At 33.8% G+C, this 24282-nt stretch overlaps 1 protein-coding gene across 3 annotated transcripts in view; it reads right to left on the bottom strand.

Moving 5' to 3' along the window:
- Window positions 1–24282, bottom strand: part of LRBA (LPS responsive beige-like anchor protein) — a 729797-nt gene that overhangs the window by 522216 nt on the left and 183299 nt on the right. For all 3 annotated transcript variants that reach the window (XM_032855538.1, XM_032855540.1, XM_032855539.1), the window contains exons 29-31: window positions 20734–20893; window positions 17063–17510; window positions 7305–7438 (exon numbers count right to left, since the gene is read on the bottom strand). In XM_032855538.1, coding sequence (XP_032711429.1) covers window positions 7305–7438; window positions 17063–17510; window positions 20734–20893 — 742 coding nt within the window. The remainder of the gene's footprint in view (window positions 1–7304; window positions 7439–17062; window positions 17511–20733; window positions 20894–24282) is intronic.

The following is a 24282-nucleotide window of genomic DNA, read 5'->3' as shown; positions in this document are numbered from 1 at the left end:
GTTTAAATTTAAAAATGTAAAGAACCTAAGATAGGGGCACCTGGGTGGCTCAGTCAGTTAAGAGTCTGCCTTCGGCTCGGGTCATGATCCCAGGGTCCTGAGAATAAGCCCCACATTGAGTTCCCTGCTCAGCAGGGGGTCTGCTTCTCCCTCTGCCACTCTCCCTGCCTGTGCTCTCCTGCTCTCTATCAAATAAATAAATAAAACCTTAAAAAAAAAAAAGTAACAAAGATAAAGTAGATTCTCCAATGTTCTTTTCCCACATTTCTGCAAAGCACTACAGAAGAAAAGTCAAGAGCTCTTCTAAGTAACTCTACTATATATTCATGTTTGCTGCTACCCATTTTTAGTCAAGCCTTCTATTTATATCTTACTTACCTATTAAATTCTGGCAATAAATATTAAAGTTCCTCTACTCTTCTCAGCTTGAAATCTATTTCCCTTCCTGCTTTCAAAAAGAAACGTTAGGTCATTCACGACCACAGCCTTTCTCCTCCACATCTAAAAAGAAATCCTGCCAAGCTCTCAAGATCTCAACAATCAATCTCTCACGTAACTTCCATACCGATTTCTTTAGAAAACATGTTCTACACTAGCAGAAAACACCTCCTCACCAGCCACCTACAACCAAACCATTCTCAAACTGAATCCTAGCTCTATCAATATTGGGCCAGTTTCTCTGATAATAACTACCCGTCAGGGGTTGTTATATGATTGAAATGTTTGGGGGAAGCGGTAATAGCTCTGCCACTTACCATCAGTAGAACCTTGGATAAAGTTACTTAAGCTCTCTGTGCTTCATTTTCCTAATCTATAAAATGAATAGTGGTACCTACACCTCACAGAATTATTTTGAGCCTGGACCATAACACATACACAATTAATGATAGCTTCCTTTCCTACCTTTCTTCTCTAGGACTTCCTTTCAAATACTTAAAGAAAGTTATCATAGTTCCCTTTAGTCTGTACTTCAGGCTGAAAATACACCCAAATTCTTCAATGATTATCCATATGACATTATGTATACATAACTTAAATGACATAAAGGTTCTAAAGTACCTTTTAAAAACATTACTCTAAAAATTTTTTAAAGAAACTAAAGGTAAATCTGTTTAAAAGTCTAGAAGTTATAAAGCAAAGAGTCAAACCCAGGTTTAACTGTTATAAAAAGTGGATTTCCAATTATTTCACTTATCACATTGGTATAAAACAAAACATAGCCATAAAGATTTGGTAAACCCAGCCACTATACAAGAAAGTATTTTATTAAAAGCCTGTACTCCCTCATTCCACTCCCATAACTTCCTCAGGCTCACTTCATTTATATCTGGGCATTTTGATTCAATTTACTCTCTTAGGTAAGGCAAATAAAATTAGTTACAGGTATAGATAAACAGGAAGGCTCTAATCATCAAGGATCTGGGACAACTCGACCTTCCCTAAAATATGCTTGGTCTTCAGGCAGAACTAGATCAGTAATTCTGATTCAGTTCTAATCACCAATTCTCAGGCAAACATAGAGCTTCAGAAATCTAGACTGTTTGACACCCCACAGGCTTTGTTCCTTTGCGGGAGGATACCATAGCAATCTTAGATAATTAACCTTTGGATAATTACTAAGCCTACCTCTAAAGACAGAGAATATTCCTACAAGATGTTGTGAATCTCTCCTTTCCATTACACATTTCCTTCCCATTCCCTTGAAAAACAGAATTAACTTTTCTTTTTACTGGGATTTATTTATCTCTGTCTTCCTCCCCTCCTCACCATCCTGCTCATTTGAGAGCTAACTGTACACAAAAACCCTAAGAAACTGCATGGAACCTATCCTAATGTATAGTATTAAAAGTGAAGTTAAAGTACACATTTCTTTATAATCCCAATCTTTAAAGTACATGTATGAATTCCCACTTCACAATCAAAAAGTCTTCCATTTTCTCATTTTTCTTCCATGTTAACATTTCAAACTAGAGAGCAAAACAAGGTAATTTTGAAAAGAATCTTTCTGTTCAGTATCTGGAATTTCTGAGACTCAGGTCCATCCTTCTATTTCTACACAACTCAATGAAGTACTTCAGACCAAATATCTTTATGACAGTCAGTTAATGACACCTCCAATTCTCTAAATCCTTGACAGCAATATGATTACTAAACCATAACTGGCCACTGACTTTTATTATTAGTGATTAATTAACTATTTCTGAGCTTTATTTCTTTTAATTGGTGGTAGTTTTTAAAGACCACCTTTATTTAGAATATAACAGATACTGTCTCTAAAAGGACTACTGGTAGTTTTTCTCAAACTTCTCTGAACCTAAAAAAAAAGAAAAGTATGAAGCCCCATTTATTTAAAAGTAAGACACAAGTAATAAAACTCAAGAAAATATTTGTATGAGGCTTTAGGTAGTAGTTACAAAATAAAAATAGCTTTTACTGTGCTGACTCTAATTTTAACAAACTGAAATGCATATCCGAAGTCTGAAGAAGACAAGGAGCAACAGCGGCTCTAAATAAAACAGTAACATAGAAAGCCTTCCTGACGCTACTCTAGAAGTGTTACCAATTTTCAAACCTAAAAGAGACTACAGCAGAAAGGGATTCTATAAATGGTCTTTTTCAATTATAAGAGAACACTTTACCAACAAAGATAAAAAGATCCAGGGGGATGGGTGAAATACGTGATGGGGATTAAGGGGGACCTTTGTTGTGACGAGCACTGGGTATTGAATGGAATCACTAAATTGTATACCTAAAACTAATAGTACACTGAAATTTTTTAAAAATCTTTAAAAGAAATCAACTAGCAATAATTATTGGAGGAAAACACCACACAAAAAATAAACTAGAATATCGGTAACTTCATAGGGGTCATTCTCCATTTCTGCCATGGAAAAAATGTAGTTTCCAAATATTCTGCATTTTTCAACTCAGATAAAATCATAAACTTATGACTAATTTATTGTTTTAAATTAACATTAAATATTTTTAATACACAATCACACACATGTAAATGCAGAAGCCACTTTGAACATGTGGAATGATACTGACTTATCTTTTCCTTATCCTTGCACTGATAAACTGGCTCCTTCAAACTGACAGTTTTCCGGACATTCAAAAGAACAAAAAGGAAAATGCAAATACATCATCTGTCTCATATCTACCCAGGGAATAGCCAACTGTTTATACAAAGTCCCTAAGGGTCTAAATAAATAATGTCCTTTGCAATAAAGTATCATTAAAACAAGTGCCAATATATAAACCCTAAACACTGGATTTTTAAAATTTCTCTACCTCCCCCTTTCACCCCCGAAACCTCCTCACCGATTTCAGACCAGACGCAAGAGGCACAGTCTGTATGCCCAGTAAAAACTTTTTACTAAATAAAAAACTTGTACTGATTGAGTAAATATAAGCTCCTTGGGTCAAATTTCATATAAGCAAAGAACCAAACCTTTTTTTTCAATGTTAAAAATAAATATGCTAATTAATAATATACATGGGTCTGATAAACAGATGAGAGCCTAATATTCCAAATAGAAGTGTAATTATTGTATTTTACAAACTGGCAAAAACCCAGCATATAAATTACTGAAAGACAGTCTATTTGGTTCCTTTAGTGGATTAGCTTCATTTTTGTTTTAATCACTTATGCTTTGCATCATGGTAGAAAAAACATGTTAGCATACCTGAAAAAAGAGTAATGACATCTTAACACATACTGTATTCTGGGCAATTAAACCTATACTGATGAGTAACTTTAAAATGTCCAGATTTTGATATATTTACTAAAACTGTTTTCTCTTTTAGCTTTCTTTTAAAATATGCATATACCAAGGGTATATGTTGTTCTCTGATAAATATCTTTTATCAGTTACTAAGAAAGACTTGCTATTGATAGTAAGACTACCCTTTTTTGCTAATAAAATGTTACAGAAGCTAAGGAATATTATCCAAACTAAAATGTGAAATTTGTATAATAATCAAAATTTGTATAATAAGCACAGTTTCAGTAATGCACAGTTTAAAACGTAAATGTACAAATCTTCAATTTTTTTGCAATGTTACAGATTTGGGTGACTTTTTAAAGTACAATTGATACACAATGTTAGTTTCAGGTGCACAACATAGTGATTCCATAATTCTGTATATTATGTCATGCTCACCACAGTGTAATTATGACCTGTCACCATACAATGCAATTACAATACCAATGACTATGTATTTCCTATGCTCTATCACTTATGTATTCCATAAATGGAAGCCTGTATCTCCCACTCCCTTCACCCATTTCATCCATCCCCCTATACCCTTCTCTTCTGGCAACCACCAGTTTATTTTCTGTATTTATGGGTCTACTTCTGCTTTTTTGTTAGTTTGTTTCGTTTTTGAGTTGGCGATAATATTATCACAGAAGAATCTCTGACCTCAGATAAAGCTGGCAAGCTCTAATTCTTTTTCTGGGATTCAACTGCACCCAATTCTAGTTTCTCTTTGTGCCACATGTAAAATTTAGAAATCCCACTGATACTAAAAATTCTAAATAGTTTAACTGTTCTGCTACAAAAGTCCTATTTAATGTTTTATATTTACATTGTTTCTGCCAAGGAAATTCCCATTTTTGCTATTGTACCATGTATTATCAAGCATATTCTTTTAATCAATAATCTATTAATGGATTTTAGTAGTTCATTTTTTGTTGCTGACTCACTATAAAATTCAGAACTGAAGTCATCCCAAGGCACAAAGACTTAAGGTTTAAGATCCACAGGGACAGATATTTACTATACCTTCATACAAAGAAAATAATACAAGATCAAACCAAGACTAATACCTAATTTACCCAGATCTGCAGGAATAAACTGCCCAGGGATGCCTGGATGGCTCAGTCAGTTAGCATCTGACTCTTAATTTCAGCTCAGGTCATGATCTCAGGATTCTGGGATTGAGCCTTTGCTTGTCCCTCTCCCTCTGCTCCTCCCCCTGCTCTCTCTTTCTCTCAAATAAATAAAATCTTCAAAAAAATAAAAAATAAAAATAAACTGCCCAGCTCACTGTGAGATTACAACTATCAATTCATCCACAAATCATTTTCTCCCAATTCTTGCTTGAACCAAAAGGAGGAAAATAAACTTAAATATATGTCACCTAGTTTTATTAATGGCAAATAAATTAAGAGACCTACCAAAAAGAAAACAAAAATCTCACAATAAAAATATTGATGGTGAGGAGATACCTACGTGTGGGGTTTGGATTCCAAGTAAAAAAAAGAACAGGATACACAGGCAAGTATGGTAAACAAAAGTAGGTAAAATGGGGTTGTAGGAGAGTGAGAAATACAATGACTGAAAACACTATATTGAATTAGATTTTCCTTATCAAGGTTGTAAGGTTCATGTCAGCAATTAATGGAATGGAACAGAAATAAACTGGAGACACCATATAACGAGGACAATAAGAGAATACTGAAAGAGGAAAGGAAGAGTCAGTTATGAAAAACAAGTGACAAAAACAAAGACCATCACCACAAAGATTTTAGATAACAAGGAATTTTTTTCTTAATTAAGGGGTTTTAGGGAGAAGGAAAGAGCTAACAATTCTAGCACAAAATGGGAAAGCCTGAGAACTGAGAAACATCACCACTGGAAATTAAACAAAATTTAAACAACGGGCCAAAGGGTACATTATAGCTGGATACAATGTTTTGTGAGGGTTTGCCAATAAACAAATAGTCTTCAAAGTAGAAAATTATTTTGTAATTCTGCATATGGTTTTTCAGGGTGAGTTTATATAATAATGGATATACTAGAAAAAAATACAATGCTTCAGAAATAAATTTATCATCCTGTTTTACATCCAATATTGCCTATGTATCTCTCAGCTTTGTTTCTTATTTCTTCTGAAGACTGCATGATTTAAATTTCAAAAATATATTTAAAAGCAACCAGAGGATTGCTTTAATTACTTTGTCCCATAAACTGAAATTAAAAGGCAATATATTCAAAATAAGATGAAAATATTTTATTCGGTGTACTGTGAACTGCTAAACTTACTACTATTTGCTCTGGGAAGTTATTAGAAGTTCACTGAGTTTAAAAGATGGCCCACCATTTCACAGATATAAGTACCTTCTGCCTTCTTCCCGACTGAAGAAGCTCTAGAAAAATCACAGCTGATTTTTTTTTTAAGGGTATTGGATGGGGGTGAAAGAACAGAAATTTGCATCCCAGTCCAATATAGATTACCAAATTGTTTCTCCTCCAAAGTAAAACAAAAGCATCAGAGTGTAATGGACAAGTCTGGTAGAGTCCTACACTTATTTTCTTTTACATTTTCCCACTAGAACAATGATAAAGAAAAATACAACAATATACCACACTACTATGTTAGTAATAGGCAATGGGAAATAATGGGAATTGGGAATGTTGAGGTAGTATATGGAACTCTGTACTTTCCATTTCATTTTTCTGTAACTTAAAACTGATCTAAAAAGTAAGGTCTATTTGTTTTTTAAAAATTATTGATAAAATAAGGGGCGCCTGGGTGGCTCAGTCATTAAGCATCTGCATTTGGTTCGGGTCATGATCCCAGGCTCCTGGGATCAAGCCCCCACATGGTGATCCCTGCTCAGTGGGAAGCCTGCTTCTCCCTCTCCCACTCCCCCTGCTTGTGCTCCCTCTCTGTGTCTCTGTCAAATAAATAAAAAATTTTTTAATAAAATAAAAGGCAACATAGCATAAAACTCCATGTACTACTATTACAGATTTTGGTTTTCAGGAAAAAATTTTTTTTCAATAAACTGAATACAATTCAATAAACTGAGTACAATTATATATAAACATAATACAAGATTAATGATAAAATTTTGAAAAAGACACTAACTCATGAAACTTAAAAAATCAAAACTGTCGGTAGTAGTTCAACCACATGGAAATAATCAAGTAACTTCAGAGTATATTTCCTAGATTTTTCCATGTACAAAAGGTATATACTTCACATAGCTACAATTACATGGTATATGTAAAGCACTGCACATATTTTTTTACTTAACCAACTGTGAACATTTCCTCATCACTAAACACTAGGAACAATTATTATGTTTAAATGATGAAAATACTGAAATAACTTGATAGAATTTATTTGATACTACTCAATTTATTTGGAAAATTATGAAACAATCAATAGCATAATACAAAAGCATAATGATTTATAACGTGCCTAACAAACTATCTTAATTTTATCAAAAGTCCTCAACTTTGCAGAAATGCAATCTTAAAAACTTTTTTGTTCAAATATAACTCACTCACCAGGTGATTCTCCTCCTACATCTGAGGCTTGGCTTGAATCTACTGAAGAAACAACACTGACAGCATTGGTAGGTAGACTTGCAGTAAGTGTAGAAGGTAAGACTGCTGATTTTTTTGTTGCAATGATGACACTTCTGTAATAAACAGATTTTAAAATACAAAAGGTCACTCAACCTAATTACATTAATTTCAAAATAGAAAGTAGGAAACTAATTTCTTTTTATAGTTTAATTATTTCTATTTTGATGTATAATTTAGAATATGCTCTCAGCAAGAAATCTTTCCAATGGCATTCATATTTATCCGAATTTCAATGTTTTAAAATGAAGACAATCTCCTATGAAAATATAATAATCCATTACAACATTTGAACTTACAATTACTATATAATATTCTTCAAATTTATGATCTTTAATTATCCAACTTAAATATAACCAAAGGTATATAAAAAAGGGATTTTGGCACTCAAGTGGAAAAGTAATTAACTTTTTCTTAACCTCAGAATTGAAGCAGATTTCTACATGGATTTTAAACAACACATTTCTACATGGATTTTAAAGCACCACTAATTTGTAATCATAAAACCTTAGAAATCTTGTAAAAAAAAAAAAAAAAACAACCTGCAGATATAAACAATTTTTAACACGTATCTACCAAGTTTTTCTTTTTAAGCCCCAAAGACTATCTTTCAATAATATTATACAGAATAAACAATGCAGAGGTATAAAAGCTAGATGCAAAAAATTTCAAATAATCAAATTTGTTCATTTTGTCTATTATTCAAACACAGGTATTTATGATACACCAATTTCAATTAAAGTGTAATACTTTATACCAAAATAGTAACTAAAAGACCTTATTAGGCATAACTAAAAGGCATTTTTAATTGAAGTTAGCTCCATAAACATGCAAAAACCTAGTTAATGAGGTAAAGAGGACAGCTGATATATAATGCACTCCCACAGCAGTGCTTACTTTTAATTACCTAGTGTTAACCATAAGCCTAAAGTCTTCAACATTCAATTTATTTAATCACATCTTTTGTTGACAATATTGTAACCACAAGCTTCAAGTATTCCCTTAACAGCTTTAAAGTATTCAGTTTCTAAATAAAGTTACTTAGATACTTGATCCCAATAAATGTATTCAAAAGTGGAAAATATGTAATTCCAGTACTTTAAAAATATATTTTGTTTTTGTTGTTATACCAAAGAAAGATAATACATAGCTAAATAGGTTCTGTTTTACTGCAGTGCCTATCATGCGATGGCAAACACTGTTGCCAATTAAATCAAGTTCTCTTGTGTTAGGCATGGCTTATTCAATGTACTTGGGGGTAGCTGGTGTCACATCATTATAAGGGTGACTGCCAATGTTAACTATATACTAAAAAATAGATGCAACAGCCACCTGAGCCCTCAATCCGAAATGGTGTGCTTAAATCATGGTAGCTTATATGAGATGAAGATTATTGACTTTAGGGGGAATAGATAGGACCACGTGTGTGTGTGTGTGCTAGCAGTACACTCAAAATAATATAAAATGTTAATTTTATATTTCCTACTCAAGGAAGCATTACCTACTCAAGGCAGAAATTCATAAACCTATTGTTTAAGAAAATCTCCAGGTACATACCCTAGCAACCTATTTTGGAGGGAGGAGTGCTACACAGAATTTACTCTCACATTTGTTCACAAAAGAAAGAACTAGTAAGACTGTTTCACTGATATAATTAAAAGCACTGAAATGAGCAACAGAAGATAGTATTTAGAAAACTGAAGTTGTTTTTTCCATAACTGAAATTTAAGACATAAAACTAACCTATGTACAAACCCTCTCCTGGGAATTTCCTCAAGATAACTTATGCCCACAAAAAATGTATACAATAATGTTCAAGAGGACGTATCTAATAGTCAAAAACTAGAAACAGCTCAGAATCCTTTCAAAAGAAAAATGAATACGTGATATGCTTATACAATGAAACAATACTCAGCAATTAAAAGAAACTACTGATAAACACAACATAAGTGAATTCTTAAAAGCATTATATTGAGTGAAGGAAGTCTTATATAGAAGAAAACAAACTTTGTATTTCCTTTTACATGAAGTTCTATAAAAGGCAAAACTAATCTACCCTAGAAAAAAAATCAGAAGAATAGTTGCCTCTAGCTGGGAAGGCATGTGAGGGAACTCTCAAGGTTGATGATGTCTTGACTGAGGATTTGGGTTACACACAGGTGTACAAAGTTGTCAAAATTCATCAAATGGTACACATAAGATCTGTGCCTTTGAATGCATGTACATTTTACCTTAAAAAACTGTACTGATCTCTAAAGATCTGCATGCTGAAATGTTTATGAAGTGAACTGATGTGTGCTGAAACACATAAAAAATAAAACTGATAGAGAGATGGATATATGAAGAATTATATGATGAAGCAAATAGAGTTAAAGGTTAATTGCAGTATCTCAATGATGGGGTCTATGGGTGAGAACATAGGGTGAAAACAGGTTAGTTTTATGTCTTAATTTCAGTTATGGAAAAAACAACTTCCGTTTTCTAAATACTATCTTCTGTTGCTCATTTCAGTGCTTTTAATTATCATATCAGTGAACTAGTCTTACTAGTTCTTTGTACTAGTTACTGTTTACTGTACAATTCTTTCAATTTCTGTTTGAACATTTTCATAATAAAACATCGGAAAACTGGTAACAGAAAAAACTCACTACAGATGTTCCTTAACATGCACAATCTCTATTTGTCCAAGACAACATGGTTAATTAAAGGTAACAAAAACTTATCTCATTTCTAACCCTTAAAGCTACTACCATTAATACTATCAATCATGTATACTTATTCTTTATTACAATGCAGCTAATATTTACTTTCTAAGATCTTTCTCTTATTCTCATTCCTAACACATCTGAAGTGTAGCTACCTACATGAATTTACATTTAATCCAGCATTCCTCACACACTTCTCCAACATGCTCTTACAGTTCCTGAGCATGTATGTCATTTCACAACTCCGACCACTTGCATGTGCTATTCCTCAGCCAAGATGCCTTCCTCTTAGCCCTGCGTGCCAGTAACCTCTTCTGTCTCACCTTTCAAAACCTTGCTTATAGGTAAGCCTCCCTAGAATCTCTAAGTCAAAGTTCATAATGTATTATTCTTCATGTTTCCCCATGATCCTATTATATATATTTATAAATTAATAGCTATGATTTAAACTGATGATATGCCAAAAATTACTACTTAATTCTCTAATCCTAATATACATACATATTACTTCCACTTTAAAAGTTAAAATAGTAAAGTTCGGATAGGTAAAGTAATTTGCCAAAGTAAATGCCCTATAATTCCAGGTTTGTTTAAACAAGAGCTTTCTATTTGAACTATTTTCTCATATTGACCTTTTTCTTAAGGTTCATTGAGATATAATTCACATATCACACAATTTAAGTGTCCAATGGTTTTTAGTATATTCAAAGAGTTGTGGAACCATTACCACAATCATTTTAACATTTAAACACAATTCCATAGTATAATCACCTACAAGCAATAATAATAAAGATTTCCAAGATATAAAATTATGCATGTATTACTAAAATAAAAAATACATATGCTCACAAATGGAGAACGTTCTCAATTCTTTAGCCTACTTATTATTAATTATATATTACAAATAAACATTTATAATTATAAATAATTAACATTTATTAATACATAATAAAGAAAATTAATCAATTTCCAAATTCTTTGGCTGATTCAAGTTATTTCTTTTTTTTTAAGATTTTATTTATTTATTTGACAGACAGAGAGAGAGAGCACAAGCAGGAAGAGTGGCAGGCAGAGGGAAAGAGAGGAGCAGGCTCCCCACTGAGGAAGGAGCCTAATGCGGGACTCTGGGATCATGACCTGGGCCAAAGGCAGAGTCTTAATGACTGAGCCACCCAGGCGTCCCTGATTCAGGTCATTTCTGAGGAAGCAAAATAATAATGCTTCAGCTTTGGACCACATAAAAACAAAGAAAATTCAAAGTCATAATGATCCAATTTAAAGAAAAAGCAGCAGGCAGATTTCAGGATATTTTCCTTTCCTTTACTGTTTTGATTATCATAGGGTTTCCATGAAAAAGACTGAAATTTTCAATAAAGGTGATATTTAAGCTATCATATGTATCATGTATGTAAATGTAAATTTAAGCTAATAAAGCATGTCCTACAGTTAAAAAAAATTGCTGTAATTTATCTTTACCATTACTCAAGAATGATCATGAAAGGACTAACATTTCATATTTTTCTAAAATGCTTCGGAAACACAAAGAAAATGCAACATACATTTGGAACAAGTTTGAGATCCTATATGCCAAGCAGTATGCTAGGGATATTTCTGGCTTTGTTCTCAGGATACAGATTAAGTTTCTAATTAAGAGACTAAATGAATTCTTGTCAATATTTAAGAAGCAAATAACTAAATTTTTAGCATCTACTATCAACTTTTTTTTTAAAGATTTTATTTATTTATTTGACAGAGATCACAAGTAGGCAGAGAGGCAGGCACAGAGAGAGAGAGAGAGAGGGAGGAGGAAGCAAGCTCTCCGCTGAGCAGAGAGCCTGATGTGGGGCTCCATCCCAGGACCATGAGATCATGACCTGAGCTGATGGCAGAGGCTTTAACCCACTGAACCACCCAGGCGCCCCAGCCATCAACTTTTTTTAAAAAAGCACTTTAAACTTTTTGGCATAAAGAATTTGTAAAACAGATATGTCTTTTAGTTTTAAAGCTAACTTTCCAAACTGTCAATTAAAAACCAAATATTAAAGTGTAAAATTTTACATATTATAGTTTTATTTTTTTTAAAGATTTAAACATTTATTTTGGAGGGGGAGAGAAAGAGAGAGAGAAAGAAAAATCATGCATGGGAGGGAAGGACAGAGAGGGAGGGAGACAGGCAAACTCCCCGCTGAGTAAAGAGCCCTACCCAGGGCTCAATCTCAAGACCCTGAGATCATGACGTGGGCCAAAATCAAGAATTGGATGCTTAACCAAGTGAGCCACCCAGGCACCCCACATATTATAATTTTCTTTACAAACTCGCTGACTTTTATGAATGATTAGTATCTGTAAGGCACTACACTTAAAATACATATGAATTATTTATAACAATCCATGAATTAAGAACTACATATTATCATTCCCATACTATAGATGACAAAGAAGTCATTTCCTAACATTCCACATACAGAAAGTGTACACACTGCTGACATTTTTAGAACTATGAACAAGGGAGACTTCTTTGAAAGTTTCCTTTTATTTAGTCACATCAAAGAGCAACAATATCTTCCAGATCACTAAGGCTCAGAAGTTCCATTTCAGAACCATATCAGTTTCAAATATCATAAACTTCCACATAAATGCTATTTAACATGCAAATCGTTCACTAAAGAAGAAAAGAGCATTTTAAGCCTAGCACTTTACTCCCTAAGGATCTAACTGAAAAGCCAAACAAGCCCTTGAACTTTATCAAGATAAATCCCTGGCATCCACTAATCACCAGAGAGGATCTTCAAATTAGATAAGAGCAAGAACTTTGGCATGGGAATGAACACAAACACCTTTGCCATCCACAAAGGCCCACAACCTGGCAGCCTTTCAGCAAGGTTCCACTCATGTAGGTGTTACTCTAAACTTTCCAGCTATTGCTTGGGAGTTGATAATTCTTAAGATATGAGGAGAGTTGTGATTTCTGACACAGCATTCCAGAGATAAATACATGATCAGAGGGATGCTTTGAAATTCCCAAAGATATTCCACTGGCCTAAGCCTGAATGAAAATAGTTTTTCAAAAGGTGTCTCTTGCTAAGAAAAAGAGGGGGGTTAAAACAGAGCACTTTGCTTGCCATCAGACAATAGGTTAAGTGCATACCAGACAGTAAATTCCAAATAACACCCTGAAAAAATACTATCACAAAAATTCCCCCTTTGTATTCTCTTTCAACAAACCCCTTAAAATATATTACTGAAGCATAGTTTCCCTAAATAAGTTCAAAACTCACTCACTGAAGGGATCACTAAGGCACAGATTTAATTTCTACACATTTTTGAAAGAATAAATGCTCTAAATTTTTCAAATTTGGGACATTTATAAGGAAACTCTCTTTCACTAGATTAGAAAGATATATTAAATTAATAATCTACCCTCACTTAGGTATTTGTCTACTCAACCTAAGATTAAATCAAATTTAAATAATGAAAATAAAGAATATTTTAAAAACTAGTTATTTACACCTCTTCCCACCCTCAAAATATAGTCACTGCTATTAACAGTTTTAAATATACATTTTTAGGTATATGTGAACAGATATATCCATTTTTTTAAAAAGATCATAAATTCCAAGCTATTTTGTACACTACTTTTTCATTTACATTACATTTTCATTTCATAATATATCTACAATATCACTTTACATCAACAAATAGTGTTCTCCTTTTCTCACCTTAATGGTTGCATACTATTTAATATATGTACAGAAAATAACACATGAAACCAATCCTTCATAGGTTGGCAACTATGTTTGCATAACAGTGAAATGACAAGGTCTAGAATCAGTCATCCATGCTTCAAATCTTACTTCCACCACTTATTAGCATAATAGCTTAACTACCTACTTAATTTCCCTGTGCCTCAGTTTCTTCATCTGTAAAGTAAGAATAAAAAGTAGTATCTACCTTTGAATCTACCTACCTAAAAAATACTTTTAGATCTTCACAAAGTAAAAGCTTAACAGTATTAGCTTAACTATGAATTTTCTCCAGCAGAAAATATTTTATACTTACATATATCTTCTGATTTAATTTCTAGTAGTAATTAAGTTTACATATTTTAAATGTTAATTAATACTGCCAATTTTCCCTCAAATAAAATGTATTAATATGCCCTCTCTGCAATATAAAAGTGTTTTTTCATGCCCTCCGTAACTCTAGGTATCATCTTTTAAACCTCTGCTAATTTAATCAAATGACATTATCTCATGGTTATTTAAAGTTTTATTTCCTTCATTATCAGTGATACAGACTGTCTTTACATTTGCATATTAACAGTATTTATCCTATGAACTACTTGTTCCTGTTATCTGTTAATCTTTCTAGCAGATTTCATCATTTTATTTATTAACATTTTATACACACACAGAATGTAATTCTTTTATCTGTAATATGTATCTAAATATTCAGTGTCTATACATACACATATACACACAACAGAAAGCAATAATGACTAAATGTCTTATTAGGTGGGATAGCTAAGTTAACATTTATTGAGTGATTTCTTCCTGCTAAGTGTTATAGATTAACGTATCTTCAATATCATTTTCCATCAACACATACTGTTCTGCTTTTTTGGTCTTTTGTCCTTAGCTTTGTAGTATCACATAATTTAAGGATAAGGAAACTGAAGCTCAGTGGGTAACTAGTCCAAATTCACTAATAAGTAATAAAGCCAGAAATCAAACTCAGTTTTGTCTGACTTCTAGAATAATTTAACTACTATGTTATAAAGACTATTAAAAAAAGAAAAAGACAGGAGAAGTTAGCAGCCACTATACCTAGCAGCCACTAGGTAATGTCACAATATAAATATACCAATATGCTATTTACCCAGAATTTAGACTATCAATCTCATCACTCCAGGACACTGACCTCATCTTTAAACAGAGGTAGAAGGAACAAGATGACAAGGAGTGACAGCAAAAATACTCTCCATTAAAATTATATATTCTCTGTGTTGTTTCAGAGCATCTTAATCACTAGAAACAATTTTTACCAGCTTGGATACCTAACATTCCAACCCACAGCAAGTCTGAAGTAGAAAACCAGGATCTGGGAAATAAAGAGAAGAGGAAACACAAAGAAACAACAGAAGGAAATTATGATGTATACGTCAGAAGCAAACAGAAGCCAACTTGAAGGAATCTTACTGGCCAAATCAGAGACAATTTGATCAACATAAAGCATAACAATCACAACAATAAATTATAACCTCCTGAATGAAATAGGACACCATAAAGCCACAATACTGAAGTGAATTCATTTGATCAGGATGATAGAGTTTCACAGTTTCTCTTTACAAGAAATACTTTAACAGTGGAGAAACCTAGAAAATACCACTTCAATAAATGATTAGAATGAACATCATCAGTAAAAAAATAAAAATAAAAGCATGTTGGAATGCAACGAGAAGAAAAAGAGCCACTTCTGCAATTCTTCTGATAAAAATGCATTAACTTGAATATAATCCTAAAGAAATAATAGACAAGTATGAGGGATATTCTACAAAACAGGTGGGCCATCATCTTCTAATGTCAAGATCATTAAATTCAAGGAAAGACTAAAGAACTGGTCTTCCAAATTTAAGGAGAATAAAGAGACACAACAAAATACAACACATAATTCTGACCTGAATCTTCTACTAATAAAGGGTATTATTAAGACAACTAGTGAAACTTAAAAGGTGTTTGAAGATTAGAAGATAGTGTTATATCAGTATTAATTTCCTTATTTTGAATAATGTATTGTGGTCATGTAGAAAATATACAATAAAATACTCAAAGGGGATGGACTATTATATCAACTTCCTTTCAAATGACTCCAGAAAAACAAAAAGTTCTTTCAACTGGCAAATAAAGTTCTTTAACTTCTCCATAAGTTAGAGTTTATATATCCCGATTAAATAATAATGTCTGGGGGCACCTGGATGGCTCAGTGGGCTAAAGCCTCTGCCTTCCGCTCAAGTTAAGGTCTCAGGGTCCTGGGATCGAGCCTCACGTAGGGCTCTTTGTTCAGCGGGTAGCCTGCTTTCCCCCCCACCTCCCGTCTGCCTCTCTGCTTACTTGTGATCTCTGTCAAAATAAAGAAATAATTAAAAAATCTTAAAAAAAATAATGACGATGTCTGAAAAAGATATGTTTAATAACTATATATATATATATATATGTGTGTGTGTGTCTTTTAGGTAGAATTTCAGTTAGTTTAATAAAATAAAAAAATTTTCAGGCACATTAGCAAAAGGTTTATTAGACAGCAGAACCAATAAAGTCAAGAATCTATAGTCTGCTTTCTCAGGCTGTCACGGTCTGAACACCTCGTTGGATTCCTAAGTCTACTGGAATCCACAGACGTCCACTTCCCCCTTGCCCCACAAAGGCAGGAACTGTACTGGCAGCAAAAGAGTGAACGGCAGCCATTTGTAAATTAGAGGTGATTTCTAACTTCTAACAAACAAAATTATGTACCAGACAACTTGCAAATGTAACATTAAAATTATTTTTAAATTGGGGGGCCTGGGTGGCTCAGCGGGTTAAAGCCTCTGCCTTCAGCTCACGATCCCGGTTCCTGGGATCGAGCCCCACGTCAGGCTCTCTGCTCTGTGGGGAGCCTGCTTCCTCCTCTCTCTCTCTGTCTGCCTCTCTGCCTATTTGTGATCTCTGTCTGTCAAATAAATAAATAAAATCTTTTAAAAAATTATTTTTAAATCATCTTATTGGTAAAAAGTTTAATACTTTGTTGCCTACCTACAAACCTTTTATACAACAAAATTACCCTTTTAATTTTTATAAAATAGATCGAAACATCCCTTTCTAATGATGAAGCTACAAATTTAAGAGTTAAATTCCTGTTTACCCTTCAAATATTTGTAGTTTATAAATATATATATGTAAATATAAGCAGACCAAAACAAAAGACTATTTACAGTACCTATCAAAAGATCTGAACTGCACAGGCTGTTCAACAGACAGATCACCAAGAGCTCCAAGGCAGGCTGGTGGCAGAAGGGCAGGATCCACTGTGACTCCATCTGCTGGTATATTAACCAAACTTCGAAGAATGTCCTTTACATTGACATTTTTTGAAACTGGAACTGATGGTGCAGCCTTGTTAGCCAACTCATTTCCTCCGTCGTTTTTGGTTTCCTGAGATTTATTGACTTCTAAGGAAAGAGTGCACAGTGCCTCACTGACTGCATCTGGACCTGCACTGACACTTGGAGGTGCACTTGGAGGAGCTACATCCACACTGTTTGCTAAGCCGGCAGCACTTTCTTCCCCGACGCCAGAGTCCCTCCTTCGTGCAGATGATGTGCTTTCAGATTCTTCCACTGATGCTGGTGTTAATGGACTGAATGCTGATGGTGTATTTTCTACATCTTACCCAGAAACAGAAGAAAAGAAAGAACAAAAAAAATTTAGAACCTATTTTTAAAGGGCACATTCAGTCCTAACAGCCATCTACTATTTTATTTATTTTTTTTAAGTTTTTATTTTAATTTTAGCTAGTTAACACACAGTGTTATATTGGTTTCAGGTGTACAATGCAGCAATTCAACACTCCCATACATCACCCACATGACTCTCCCCTCATCACAAGTGTATTCCGTAATCCCCATCACCTATTGGCCACACCATACCATCTACTATTTTAAATTATGAAAATATGGCATGCTCTAAAAGGTAAAAATAAATTACATAATCTGTATAATATACGGTGTTAGTATACATATAACCAAAATAGATACTTCGATAAAATGACGAGAATAATAAAAATAGATGATAACAAATTATCTGAGAAAAACCCACCAAAATGAATATAATATACCAATGGATAGCAACAGGAGGTTGAAAGCCATTGGCCTCCAAGACAAAATCCAAAATCCTTAGGATAAAAAAGACTCTTCGATAAAAGAAGTCTGCCAGAATGTAAACTTAAGGCAGGGAATTTGTCTTCTTTAACACTTGGGAGTCTAGCACCTATAACAATGCCTGGGCTCACAATAATGCCTGGCAAGTAGTAGGTGGTCAGTGACTATTTATCAGATGACTATTCATTCCCAACTTTATCTCCTGCTATTCTTGCCATCACATTTTATACTCTAAACACTAAATTACTTGCAATCTGCTGAACATGGGACAATGCTTTGGGCTTCTTTGCCTTTATACATTGCCATTTCTTTGGACAGAAATTCTAAGATTTCTACCTCAAACCGTTCCTACTTGCTAAAAAATGTTATCCCTCCCATACATAAGAATAGTTCAACAATCTTTAACATCTAGTTCAACAAGTAGCCTATTTTTCTCTGTTTGACTTTCATTCTCTCTAATGAGGCATTCACTGCATTACAACAAAAATGTTCCATCTTGCTAAATCCAATGGTCACCAAACCCTCCATCTTGCTAACTCCAACGCTCAGTTACTTGTCAGTCGTAATAGCACTTGACACAGCAGCAGCAAAAGACCATAACCAAGAACGTGGTAATTTCTTTCACTTTGCTAATAGACATCATACTCTTTGGTTTTTCATCTATTACCTCACTGGTTATTCCTTCTTAATTTCCTTCACTTCTTTTTCTCCCTGATTTCTTAAGTAGGAGGGACTTAGCACTTATCTTCCCTACCAACATTTATTCCCTCAGTAATCTCATTTACTCTTAAACTTTTAAAATACTATGATATCAACAACAAAAATCAGACTTATTTATAAGTGCCTATTCTAATCTTCTATGTTTAAAAGATATCTCAAACATGTTGAAAACTAAATTTATTTCACCTGAAAATGTTTCACCTTCAATCTATCCAACTGCACCTTATAGTCTTTCTTGATAATGTTTCATCTTTCACATATCCACAACTAGTATTTTAAATCCTGTTCTCTCTACCATCAAGAAGACCCAGAATCTGACTACTGCTCACCAGCTCTACAGCTGCCAGCTACCACCTTAGTCCATCCCTAAATCCATTCTTTCTTAGATTGTTGTAATATCCTCCCAACTGGTTGTGTTAGACTGTTACATTAATGATCCTGTTGGCCCATGCCTCCTGGTATTCACCCCCTTGAATGTGGGCTGGGCCAACACTCACCTTAACCAAAAGAATGTGGCAGTGGGCCAGTTCTGTGCCCAATCTTTACAAAGGTCCTGCAGCCTGTGCATTTCTCAGAATCCCTGAACCCCTCTATAAGCAAGCTGGCTCCCTTATTGGAGAGAACATGTACAGAGGCTACATGAAAAGACAGGGGCCCGCCAAACTAATGGAGGAACACCAAGGAATTTCTGCTGAGACCAGGTAACAAGACCCCAGACATAACACCAACTGAGCCACTTCAAGTAAGTCAGCCTCAACTCTTGGAGCCATCCTAGCTAGGCAGAAGATATAGGAGTAGAAAAGCCATTTCAGACCCCAGCAAACATCATTTAGAGCAGGGATGAATTATCCCCACTGTGCCCTGTCCAAACCAAATTCACAGAATCATGGTAACAAGATTAAAACAGTTATGGTTTTAGCCACTCAGCTTCGAAGTAGTATGTTACACAGCAGTGTATAACTAAAACACTGGCTTTTTTTCCTTGCTCTCTAGAGAGCATAGTCTCCATACAGAATCCCAACTGTTACTTTTATGAGACTGACCAGCTGCCTACTGCACTAAGGAGGCACCTCCAACTGTTACTTTCAAAAACAAGTCAATTGTAACTCCTGTCTCAAAACCCTCAAATAATTCTCCATTTTCCTTAGAGTAAAAATCCCACTGCATTTCTCCTGGTTATCTTAATATTTTTCTCTATTAGATTTCATCTTTTCTTAGTACTTACCACCTTCTAAAATACTATATAATTTACTTATTACACGTACTTTTCTATCTCCTCTCACTAGAATATAAGCTCCAAGAGGGCAGACATCTTTTTCCTCTTTTATTCATGATATACCCAAGTACCTAGTAGGTTCTGAATGAATATTTATTAAATAAATAAGTCACCTTCCTGAGTGGTACCTACTGCTACAACTGTAATAGCTGCTTCTCTAACTATACCTCTATAATCTGCAGCTACTTCTAGAACTCCAGGTATTAGTTTTTTGTTAAAAAATCTGTCTCTTATAAAAGAAGATGATTTATTCTTCACAATAAATGCCAAAGCAAACAAAAATGTCTAACACTTTATTTGCAAAGAATAACATTTTCTTGCTTATATTTTAATTAAAGAAGAGATATCGTCTCCTAATTGCAACTACCCACATAGTACTTAACATAAATTGAAATACATAGTTGTTAATTAAAATATGTACACTCTTGGGGCGCCTGGGTGGCTCAGTGGGTTAAGCCTCTGCCTTCAGCTTGGGTCGTGGTCTCAGGGTCCTGGGATTGAGCCCCGCATCAGGCTCTCTGCTCAGCAGAGAGCCTGCTTCCCTTCCTCTCTCTCGTTCTGCCTGCCTCTCTGCCTACTTGTGATCTCTATCTGTCAAATAAATAAAATCTTAAAAAAAAATGTACACTCTCACTTTATGCATAAACGAATTTAAGTTCTAGAATCAGTATTTTAAGTATTAGGTAATGTTTTACTTGAACTTTGGATGCCAGATAATAAAATATGGAAACTTACCAGGATGTGATGAATTCCCACGTTCATTACCAGTTCCCTTAAATGACTGGTTATGCCTTTCATTTTGGGGTTCCAAAATATCTCTATACTTTGAGACCATAAGAACAGAAATAAAGTATACAACTGCCAAGGCTAAAAATTGAGCTTGTTTGCTATCCTCCTGGGGAGAAATAAAAGTAAGTGATTATCCACTATTAAATAAGATGTATCAATCTTATTTTACATGACATTTAAATATAAAACATGGTCAAAAATCCTTCAATATATACAGAAAATAATAAATTCACCTTAGCAAAGATTAGGTAAAGATTTTTGGAAAAATGCTTGTAAATGAGAGGTTTTACACTTGTGAAACATGGAAAGAGAATTTGGCTTGTTTCTGAAAATTAAGTAACTCAGTCTGAAGACTTAATAACTGCTTAATAAAAAGCAAATTAGAAAAAATATTTTTAAAAAATGAAGACATAAGGCCCAATATACTTTGTAAGATTCATCAAATAAGAAATCATCATTATATATAATTATTTTTACTTCTAACCATAAGAATTAAAATATGCATTAAAAAATCAATTAATAATTAACAATTTTCCTAAAAGACAAACATTCAAGAAAAAAAAAGTGAGGTAATCAGATACAGATCAGGATACCAAAAAAATTCTCAGGAGTATTTTTTTTTTAAAGATTTTATTTATTTATTTGACAGACAGAGATCACAAGTAGGCAGAGAGGCAGGCAGAGAGAGAGGGGTAAGCAGGCTCCCCACAGAGCAGAGAGCCTGATGCGGGGCTCAATCCTAGGACCCTGAGATCATGACCTGAGCCAAAGACAGAGGCTCAACCCACTGAGCCACCCAGGTGCCCCTCAGGAGTATTTTAAATAGTAGAGACAACCAAGATTGAAGACAACCAAGATTGTCTAAGATTGAAAATATAGTGTCTGCCAGAAAGAAAAGGACAAACTAGATTGACCTCTACAAGAGATCAAGGTTTCATCTTAGCTCTACAGATCACCTATGTATCTGTATACTGTATACATATATATACATATATATATGTATATATGACCTCTTCATCTAGTCAAATTCTCCATCTGCAAAGGGATCCTGCACTCATCACTATTCTGGTAACGTTTCAAAATAATTTAAAGGAAAAACTCAAACTTGTCCATCAAATTCTGAAAACTAAAGGTACCTTGAGTAACAGATAAATTTAGCATAAGGAAACAAACACTGTTGCCTAGCAGATGAATAAATGGCAACCAGTGGTGCAAATGAAACTAAAAGTTAATTAACCACTATCTAATGTGTTCAACACAATTTCTGGGAAAGAATGCGATATCATACTCCAAGTGAACATTTCCACTTGATACAACGATTAAAATTATTTTTAATCTGACAAGAATCTATGGTACTCTTTAGGTTCATATGCAAGATCTTATTAGTCTTGATGGAAAAAGATAAATGTACATTTTCCCTTTTTTATTAACCATTCCTTTTCTCAAGACACTCCTGTGTTCTACTGCCACTGACACTATTATAAGAACTACTGCTAATGATGGCAAAATTTAAAATGTAGGCAAATAACTTACTGGATCTTAACTTCTTTTTTTAAACTTTTATTTATTTATTTATTTGACAGAGAGAGTATAAGCAGGAATAGGAGCAGAGGGAGAGGAACAAGCACACTCCACAAGGAGTGTGGAGCATGACAGCAGGGCTCCATGTCATGACCCTGAGATCATGACCTAAGCCAAAATCAAGAGTCAGATGCTTAACTGACTGAGCCACCTAGGCGTCCCTTGATCATAAGTTCTTAATCTATTACAAATCACTTATGCCTATTTACTTATTTAGTCCACTATTGTGTTCAATATTTACTTATTACCGTATGAAATTTATAGTGTAAGCCTGATTTCTGTCCAATAAGAAATATCCAATAGATCTATATGTTTAAGTCCTAAATCCAAAAACAAGTTTGTTTTCAATTGTAGCTGCTACTTACTGAATACTTACAAGGGATCAGGCACTATACTATACTTTAAACATATTCATTAGCCCCTTTGAACAAGATGAGGCCAGAGAAATAATTTACCTAAAGAAATAAAGTAAGTGAAAAAGCAAACATGAAATCAGATTAGAGTGATTAAAAAACTTAGCACTTAACCTCAGGGTAATAACTTCTTTATATTGCCGATCTAAGGTCATTTCCTTTTTCATCAAAGTTTGCTTATGTGAAAAGAGCCTCTGGGACATAGGATGGAAAAAAAGTCTTTTCTCTTTTCTAAAACTCCTACAAGGTGATTATAGAACTTTTTTAATTACAAAAAAATTTTTAAATTATTTATTACTTTCAGAAATTACATGTTAAACATAGAAGATACCTAATTCTCTACCCAAACAGCACGATATAAAAACTTGTTATAAAGTTCCAAAGAGCCAAAACAAACAGCCAGAATGAGGAGTTTTATTTCATTTTACTTCATGCTAAAGGAAGCCATTAGAGAACATTAAAAGCAAAAGAGTTGTACTACCTATTATAGATTTTTAAAGATCACTGAAAGAAAAACAAAGCTATGGGGCAATAGACTCAAAGAAAAAAAAGGGGAGAGAAAGTAGCAGCAGTATTCGCTCCCAAAATGAGAAACAGTCAATGGGCTCTGGAAAAAAAAAAAAAAAAAAAAAAAAAAAGTTGGAGATCTAGGGAAGCAATATACCTAATGGTTAGGATGAAAATTTCAAGAACCATATTCCCTAGATCCTTAACTCATTTCACCTCTTACTACTTCTGTGATCTTAAACAGATTTAACCTAATATTTCTATCTTTCCCATAGAATTATTATGAATTGTGATTTATTATGAATTATTATTATGAACTAAATGAAACAGAGTATTCAGTTGTATGCTTAAAATGCAATAAGCATTCAATAACTATTAACTATAGCTAATAACTATTAATTCAAGTACTATTAACGAATTGTATATGTGTATAAAACTTAGTCAAGAACTCAAGAGATGGGGCGCCCAGGTGGCTCAGTCAGTTAAGTGTCTGCCTTTGGCTCAAGTAATGATCTCAGGGTCCTGGGATGGAGCTCCACACGGGGCTCCCTGCTCAGTGGGGAGCCTGCTTCTCCCTCTTCTGTCTGCCACTTTGCCTGGTTGTGTGCTCTCTGTCAAATAAATAGAATCTTTAAAAAAAATGAGAGAACTCAAGAGCGGACTAAAACCCTACAAAAAGAAGAGGAAAAATTAAAAATTGAAGTTATAAAGTTTTGTAAAAAAAACTTGCAAAACATTAAGTACTTAAGAGGCAGTAAATATTTAATAAATATTAACTAATGATGATACTACAAATGCTGACGAGTAGGATTACAAATAATTTGTATTTTCATCTTTAGACTTTCTTATACAATTCTACAATTGGTACATGAAACTATGCTATTATATCAAAATCAACCCAAAACAAACATTTTTTTTTATTTAAAACCACCACACACACCATTTCATCATGTACCTTTGTATCATAATTCTGTTGCTTTGAGAGAAAAATATC

This window comes from Lontra canadensis, unplaced genomic scaffold, assembly GCF_010015895.1.
Source record: "Lontra canadensis isolate GAN:19392208 unplaced genomic scaffold, GSC_riverotter_1.0 scaffold10, whole genome shotgun sequence".
Classification (NCBI taxonomy): domain Eukaryota; kingdom Metazoa; phylum Chordata; class Mammalia; order Carnivora; family Mustelidae; genus Lontra; species Lontra canadensis.
The sequence above is the reverse complement of the archived record's forward strand: the minus strand, read 5'-3'. Positions and strand labels throughout refer to the sequence as shown.